At 36.9% G+C, this 8,768-nt stretch overlaps 1 protein-coding gene across 2 annotated transcripts; it reads left to right on the plus strand.

The window, feature by feature from the left end:
* Positions 1 to 2,314: 2,314 nt before the first annotated feature.
* LOC148801172 (butanoate--CoA ligase AAE1-like) lies at positions 2,315 to 6,616 on the plus strand. Of its 2 annotated transcripts, none has more exons than XM_088901625.1 (2): positions 2,315 to 2,684; positions 5,053 to 6,616. In XM_088901625.1, the coding sequence occupies exons 1-2, from the start codon at positions 2,487 to 2,489 to the stop codon at positions 6,523 to 6,525; spliced, it is 1,671 nt and encodes a 556-aa protein (XP_088757751.1). In that variant the 5' UTR covers positions 2,315 to 2,486; the 3' UTR covers positions 6,526 to 6,616. The 2 variants fall into 2 exon arrangements, with proteins under 2 accessions (XP_088757751.1, XP_088757752.1); XM_088901626.1 differs by lacking the exon at positions 2,315 to 2,684 and adding an exon at positions 2,713 to 3,412.
* Positions 6,617 to 8,768: the final 2,152 nt, after the last annotated feature.

Below are 8,768 nucleotides of genomic sequence, written 5' to 3' on the forward strand. Positions count from 1 at the left end.
AAGTTCGTTTTTCAATAATCAATCTTATTTGAAAGCAAAGATATTTGGCGATTCAGTTTATAAAAGTCACTATTCATATGTAAAATTTCCTTAAAGATATTATTTATATGTAAACATATTTATTGCAAAAAAATTACATGGATTTGACAATTTGTCCCAGTTTTAATAAATGGTACCATACTAAATATAGCCCATGGGGTTACCACTAAGAGAGGGTTTTGTACTGGTAATTTGTATAAAATGGAACACATAACATTTAAATCGAATCTTTTATTTCTGTGAGAAAGTTGGATTAGTCAATGGGACTGGATTTGGTCCAATTCGATCCAGTCTAATGTGAGTCTTACAAATGGGCTGGACCTAATTCAGTCTAAATCCAATACAAATCAAATCCAATCCAATCCATTAAAATGTAAATGGCCTGGATTGGATCGAATCCAAATAGAATGAAATATAAAAAATAAAACAATATAAAATATTACAAAAATATATTAAAATGAAGAAAATCTGAAAATTACAAAAAAAATATACCCTTTTGGCATTGAAAAAGCACTTTTGTAAAAGTGCTTTCATAAAAGTACTTTCATAAATGTTCTTTTACAAAAACACTTTTATGAAAGTACTTCGTAAAAGTGCTTTCATAAAAGTACTTTTGTAGAAGTGCTTTTATAAAAGTACTTTTGTAGAAGTGTTTTTATAAAAGTACTTTCATATAAGTGCTTTTGTAAAAGTACTTTTACAGTACTTTCATAGAAGTGTTTCTATAAAAGTGCTTTCGTAAAAGTACTTTTATAAAAGTATTTTGATACAAGTGCTTTTGTAAAAGTACTTTCGTAAAAGTGTGTATAAAAATACTTTCACAAAAATACTTTCATAAAAGTGTTTTTATAAAAATACTTCCATAAAAGTGCTTTCGTAAAAGTACTTTTATAAAAGTGCTTTTGTAGAAGTGCTTTTATAAAAAATGCTTTTATAAAAGTGCTTTCGTAAAAGTACTTTTCATAACTTTTATAAAAATGCTTTTGTAAAAGTGTTTTTGTAAAAGTACTTTCATAAAAGTGATTTTATGCCGGCTTCAGTTTTGATCAATTTCAAATTGGACAAAGATTTGGCCTCATTAATTGATTATTGAAAATTTGGTTTAGATCCAATTCAGACCAATAAAAATATGAACCAAGTTATTTTGGATTGATCCAATCTAATAATTACAATAGACCGTCCAAATCTAATTTAATAAGGTTTGGATCGGATTGGACCCAATCCAAAATCGACCGGATCGGATTGGACCCAATCCAAAATAGGTCGATTGACACCCCTAGTAACAAATAATAGACATACACATCAAATGTTGTTCCACCTGTCCTCAACATTTAAAAGTAACGTGACATTGTGATGTGTAAAGTTCCATATTAATCAAGCATAGAGGTTAGATGGGATAAACCATTAAACCTACTAATAAAATAGTGCTAGGCACATCATAATTTTGTTCCACTTATCCTCTTAAACCAACGATCACTGATTTTTCTAAGGGGATGTTTGGAACCGTGGCCGTTTTTCAAAAAAACGGTGTCATGTTGGATCTACATAGGCGTTTCAACAAATGTTCATGTATTTCATTATTTGGTTCAGTCAATTATTAAAAAATCGGGTATGCCTTGAAAATTGGGACCACGGTGACCGTTTCCCTTAATGATTGACTGATGTGTATCCTGTGGTGTTTACCTGTCAGCACATATATGAAAAACGGTGATAAAAATCACCTTACCAAACAGCATAGTGTTGTTTACTGCCTATGTGGTATAAGCTTTTTTTTTTTTTTTTTGAAAAATAAGTATTAAAAGCATGGACATTTTTTCTTAAAAATCAGCCACGCTTTCAAACACCAACTAAGTGAAAAATAATTAACTGAATACGATGGCTCTTCAGCGGAATATAGAATGGATGATAGTGTTCCACGAATGGATGATAGTGTTCCACGTCAGTAATAAAACACATAGGACTGCACCTTTCGTAATAGGGACATGAACAGCCATCTCTGTTATTTGGAAGTAACTTTCTTTAATTTGATTGACAGTGAAATCGAAAAATAAACAAACAATTTCTTTCCCTTATGGAGAGTGAAAGGAAACAAGTTCATTTCAATTTTAATTTAAAAAAAAAATCTTTTTCCCTTATTTTCTCATTTTCTTCGGAACAAAACGTATAGCCTAAGCTCCGGCGGACTGGACCCGTTTTCTAGAATCCGAATTTATCGTCATTCGTCACTCTTCACGTCATTTTCTATTATGCTCAGTGCTCACTGTGTACCTATCTACACTTAATCCACAGATCCAAGTATGGATGTGTCATGCATTTCGTAAGCTTCTCATCTCTGTGTTTCTATTTATTTCCAACGTTCTCTCCTGTTCTAATCGAACTCATCACTGCTGTCAGTAGTAAGTACTAAGTAGTAATATCTGAAAAATCGACATTCGAGCTTGAAATCAATGGAGGGTCTCCTTCGGTGCCCTGCGAATTATGTTCCTCTGTCTCCCATTAGCTTCTTGTTGCGATCCGCTAAAGTTTACAGACATAAGGTCTCTGTCGTTTATGGAAATGTGAAGTACACATGGAGAGAAACGCTGGAAAGGTGTTTGAAACTCGCTTCTTCTCTGACCCAGATGGGAGTTTCAACTGGGGACGTTGTAAGCTCTGGTTTTCTGACCTTCTGCTACCGTTTTCATTTTTTGGGTCATTTTGTCATTTCTGGAATTTAAATTCGTGTTGATGCTAGTTTTCATGTTTTCTTCTTCTGGTTTATCTTCAACTATTCCTCCTTACGTTTTCCTTTTTTTTTTCTGCAATTACACTGAAATTTTCTCAGTTTATTTTTTTCTGTTTGTGTAGTGCGTTGTCATAATCTCATTCTCCGTAACCTCTCATGCATATCTAACTCATTTCTGATGTGTTTCTCTCTTATTCATTTACTGATGCATACTCTTTTCTGTTTATGATGTGGATCCCTTTGATTCGATGCTGTTTTACAGAGATCTCCTGTTCTAGTACTCTTCAATTTTCTTTTTCTTTTCTTTTATGTTTGATATTGTGCCGGATATTTGGTGATTGTGCATTTGCCAAAATTGATTCATCACAGGGTCATTCGAAGAGGTCACTTAATCATCATCATCAATATTATTATACATTTCTAGGTTTTCAATTTCTTGTCTGAGGTTCATCCCTACTTTCCACAGTCAAATTATTTTCTTTTGGAGAGAGAGAGAGAAGATAACAAAGTGTTGTACGAAGAGATAATAAGCGCAAGGGCCCAAAAAGTACAAATCCAAGCTTTTTACTCCATGTTTTTGCCAAGCTATCAGTTAACGGATTTTGATCTCTTGGAACCCATCTGAAAGACAGTCACAGAAGAAGAAAGGTACCTTGCTTCAGCCAATAGGTGATTCAATTTCCATGGGCCTCCTTGATTCGTTTCTAACCAATTTATGGTGTTGACTGAATCACCCACTACTAATAAAGGAGAGAAGTTCCGATCTCTAGCAATTCTTAGCGCTGTTAACACTGCCAAAATCTCAGCCTGGTTGAAGTAGTCTCCCCTATGGGCCCACTACAAACCCATATCACACTACCTTGCCTTGAGACAAAAACGCTACCAACCCATATCACACTTCCATCAAAATTAAGAATAAACTCTGCTCTCACATTCAAAGGGAAACTTGGTGAACTAGAAACTGAAGGGGAAGAATAAGATTCTTAGGGCCTGTTTGGTTAACGGGAATAGGGATCTGGAATCAGATCCAACTGTTTGGTTGGGGAATCTGAATCCCATTTCCATTCCTGGTGGAATGGCATTCCCCCATTTGAGGGAATGGTCATTCCCTCCCCCTCTCTTGAGAATGAAATCCCATTCCAGTTGATTCCAATTCCCATTCTGATTTCTGTCTGAACCAAACAGACTATGGGAATAGACCATTCCAATTCCAATTCTGACTATGAACCAAATGGACCCTTAGTGTTTCTACTGATGTCTTTGACTATGAGACCCATAAACTCTTCACAAACTGAAGGCGCAAGAGTTACACATGCTGTCTATTCGATCTTCTAGTTCATGCTAATTCCTGCATTTATTTTCAAAAATTCTGAAATATCATTCTTATCAAAATCCCCACATGTCACATAACAGCATGCTTGATGCCTAAGAGGATTTGTTCAGCTTCTTTAGGTCCAAAGGTGATGAAGAGCTTGCAGCAACAGAGAAAGTTTGTATTGATCGTGTCAAAATGGCATAGTTGGGTTTTGAGTAGATGGATATGCGCAATATAAATTTTTATGATTTGACACAAGTTGATAATGAGGCAGTATTTGGTAATGCATTGACAAGTGCTCCAATCACCTCTGCCTGGTAGGAAAATACAGTTGTTAAGGCTTGATTTGGCTAAGTAGTATCCACACTGACATGGTTCTGCAAATGGAAATTTTGGTTTCTTTTTCACAACAATGCATACTGTCTATATGCAAGACGTTTGCTGGTTGAATCTGTAATCTCTCTTAGAAATAAATTTCCATTGGCCCCATTCAAATTGGTGATATAATACTTGTACAGGAGCTTACAACATACTATTCCTTGTTGAGTATTAATACTCTACACTTTTGTCTCTTTAACTGATCCAATTCAAGATTGGCCATGTTTCTATCCCAATTAATATTGTGGAAGGTTGTTTTAGTTTGGTATCCAACACAAAGGCATATGCCCTACTAGAATAACTCAAATTTCTCGAGTAGAACTTTGTAAATCAGAACATTAATATGTCAATAGAAGTTCTTGCAGTCCTGATAAAAAACTAAGTTCTTCTGTCAAGTCAAAGTTTCATTCCAAGCTAAAGATGCATCAATGAAGTCCCTGAATTATTTTTCAGGCACCAGATTTCTCGTTTCAATAGAAGGATCTCTTTCCTTCTCATTGTAATACCGCCAGCTATAGATATACTTTTAACTATCCAACTCTTCATTCCTTTATGATTCATGACTCCTTATATGAACTTTTCCTTTCATTTTCAGGTGGCCGCATTTGCACCAAATATTCCAGCAATGTATGAGTTGCATTTTGCAGTCCCAATGGCAGGAGCTGTTCTTTGTACACTTAACATACGGCATGATTCTGCAATGGTGTCAGTGCTGCTAAGACATTCAGAAGCCAAAATCATCTTTGTTGACTACCAGTTCCTCGAAGTTGTTCAAGGAGCACTTAAACTTCTCTCCAACACAAAAGCCAAGTTACCACACCTGATCCTAATTACAGAGTGCAATAAACCTTCCCCAATCATTAAAAATGCTGCCTCAACTTCTGGTGAATTGCAATATGAAAGTTTCCTAGAGGTAGGACAACTGAATTTTGATATCAGATGGCCAAAGGATGAATGGGACCCTATTTCATTGAATTATACTTCTGGCACCACATCAAGTCCCAAAGGAGTTGTTTTCAGCCACAGGGGAGCTTACCTCAACTCCTTTGCAGCAGTTCTTTTAAACTCCATGGGCCCGATGCCTGTGTACCTATGGACTGTTCCTATGTTCCATTGCAATGGGTGGTGCCTCACTTGGGGTGTGGCAGCTCAAGGAGGCACCAATGTTTGTCTCAGGCATGTCTCTGCAAAGGGCATATTTGATAGTATCTGTCTCCACAAAGTAACACACATGGGTGGTGCACCAACAGTCTTGAACATGCTTGTCAATGCACCTGCCAGTGAAAGGAAGACACTTCCCCACAAGGTTGAGGTGATGACAGGCGGTGCACCACCACCTCCAGAGATTTTGTTCAAGATGGAGGAACTTGGTTTTGGTGTTACACACTCATATGGCCTAACAGAAACCTATGGTCCAGGAACAGTTTGTACATGGAAGCCTGAGTGGGATGCCTTGCCTGCTCATGAACAGGCAAAGATCAAGTCCCGCCAAGGCCTGCAACATCATGGAATGGAGGAGGTTGAAATAAAAGATCCAGTGACCATGAAGAGTGTACCAGCAGATGCAAAGGCCATAGGCGAAGTAATGTTTAGAGGCAATGTGGTGATGAATGGGTACCTTAAAGATTTGAAAGCAACACAGGAAGCTTTTAAAGGGGGTTGGTTTCATACTGGGGATCTTGGTGTGAAACACCCTGATGGTTACATAGAGTTAAAGGACCGTTCAAAGGACATCATAATTTCTGGAGGGGAGAACATAAGCACGATTGAGGTTGAATCTGTGTTGTTTAGTCATCCTGCAATTCTTGAGGCTGCTGTTGTAGGCCGACCTGATGAACATTGGGGGGAGACACCTTGTGCCTTTGTAAAGTTAAAAGAGGGATATAACACAAATTCTGAAGAGATCATAAAGTTCTGTCGTGGCCACTTGCCACATTATATGGTTCCTCGAACCATTGTTTTCCAGGATTTGCCAAAGACTTCAACTGGAAAGGTACAGAAGTTTGTTCTCAGGCAGAAAGCAAAGGCTATGGGCAGCCTCTCTAGGAAGAGTACCAGCAAGCTTTAAGACATCCTTGTCTGGAAGGGAATGTAATATTGTATTGAATGCAAAACTTTCTTGTTCACAGAACTATTGAAGGTATCTTTGGAAATGTTCATTATTGCTCTATTAATTGTGCTAGTCTAATTTTCACCACTTCATCTGCCACACGAGCATTGTTATAGCAGATTGGGGTGTGGAAAACACTAGATTTGAGGCTCAAAGCCTCAAATTACTATTAAACAAGGTAAAAAGATATAAGGAATACATATTTCGCTAGTTTTTGTCTAAGAAAGTAAGAATTACATTTCAATCGACACAAAAGGCATGCAGGTATTAACATATTATATAACTTTGCTTATAATACTTATAAAAAAAACACTTTGATAATAATGCATTAATCAATATTTCAGCTCTCAATTTACTTAAAATTCAATAAGAATTTTCATAAATTAAACGCCTACAACTAGGGGTGTCAATTGGACTGGATTTGGTCCAATCCGATCCAGTCCAATGTGAGTCCATTATAAATGGACCAGGTCCAGTCGAGTCCAATGAATATTTTGGACCATTTTCCACTGGTCCAATTCAATGTCTGGACCATCCAATCTGTTCAAATTCAATCCAAACCTGGTCCATTGACACCTATATTCTTATCTTATATCAGTGGACCGGATATTGGCTTAATCCAACCCAATCCAATATAAATTTATTACGGATAGACCAGGTCCATTCCAATCTAATAAATTTTTTGGACCGGATTGGTCCAATGACTCCAATCCAATATGTCTTCTTAACAAGCTGCCTCAAAAGCTTAAAGATCCAGGGAGTTTCACTATCCCTTGCACTATAGGCAGTTTAAAAATTGAAAAAAACATTATGTGATTTGGGAGCTAGCATAAATTTAATGCCATACTCGGTTTTCAAAAAATTGGGATTGGGAGAGCCCCAACCCACCAAAGTTGCATTGCAATTGGCTGATAGATCTATTAAGCATCCTAGGGGGATCATAGAAGATGTGTTGGTTAAAGTAGATAAATTCATTTTTCCCGTTGATTTAATTGTATTGGACATGCAAGAAGATGTGGATGTCCCTCTCATCCTAGGGAGACCTTTCCTGGCTACCGGGAAGGCAATGATTGATGTCCAACAAGGATAACTTAGCTTTAGGATACAAGATGAGGAAATAATTTTTAAAATGTCTGATGCCATAAAATATGCACCCTCTAGTGATGACTCTTGTTACATGATTGATGTTCTTGATGATGCAGTTAATGATTGCTTCCAAGTGAATAGATCGGCTGACCCTCTTGAACCCTGCCTACAACAAGGAGAAGTTGGGAGAAGTTGAAATGGGAGAAAATGAAGAAATAAACCTCATGATGGCAACATTGAATGATAAGCCTTAGTTCAAAGGGAAGGGATTTCTTAAGTTAGAAAATTTAGGCAAAACTCCTGTACCAACAGGCAAGCCATCAACTCAAGAACCCCCCACCTTTGAACCGAAGCAATTACCACCCCACTTGGAGTATGCTTTCCTTGAGGAACCATCAACTCTCCCTGTAATAATTTCCGCATCCTTGAACCCATTGCAAAAAGAAAAATTGCTAAGAGTGTTGCAGGAATACAAAAATGCACTAGTCACACAAAGTATAAGGAAAAATAATTTGGTTCAATTTTTTTCCCAGTATATCTACTTGTACAAAAACTACTAACATGGCTTCAATCAGCATATCCATGCATTTCAAGCACCCAAACATGTAAATCTACTAGAACTAGAAGAATTAAATTTAAAGAATGGGAAAAAAGTAAAAACTTTTGAGAATTCAATGGGAAGCAAGCACTAAAACACAATTTGCTTCAAAGGAATTTGAAGTTCAAGGTTTTCATTCTCTGAAAAAAAAAAGGCTGGTAGATCCTACATTTATATGTGGTTAGGAACTCCTCTACCAAGTTTCAGGCCAAACAAACAAGGTTTGGTAGGCTGAAAGTTGCATCTTTGGGGTTTGGGTAACAATTCATACCGTTTGATACACCCATCCATGCACCAAGGGTCTGTTTGGTTTATTGGAATAGGGATCTAGAATCAGAATCAACAATTGTTTGGTTGGATAGAATTGGAATCCCATTCTTATTCTTGGTGAAATGTTATTTCCCCATTTAAGGGAATGACCATTCCCTCCCCCTCCTTTGAGAACAAGAATCCATTCCAGCTGATACCGATTCTTGTCTGAATCAAACAGAGAGGAGGATTAGACCATTCCAATTCC

The sequence above is a fragment of the Nelumbo nucifera genome, chromosome 3 (assembly GCF_055504915.1).
Source record: "Nelumbo nucifera cultivar China Antique chromosome 3, China Antique-T2T, whole genome shotgun sequence".
NCBI classification, from domain to species: Eukaryota; Viridiplantae; Streptophyta; class Magnoliopsida; order Proteales; family Nelumbonaceae; genus Nelumbo; species Nelumbo nucifera.

What these genes read in the sequence shown, in the direction of transcription:
- LOC148801172 (XM_088901625.1), top strand. Translation starts at nt 2,487, where the DNA reads ATGGAGGGTCTCCTTCGGTGCCCTGCGAATTATGTTCCTCTGTCTCCC. An exon ending in GAGTTTCAACTGGGGACGTT is followed by an intron (nt 2,685 to 5,052) that starts GTAAGCTCTGGT and finishes TTTCATTTTCAG; the next exon opens with GTGGCCGCATTTGCACCAAA.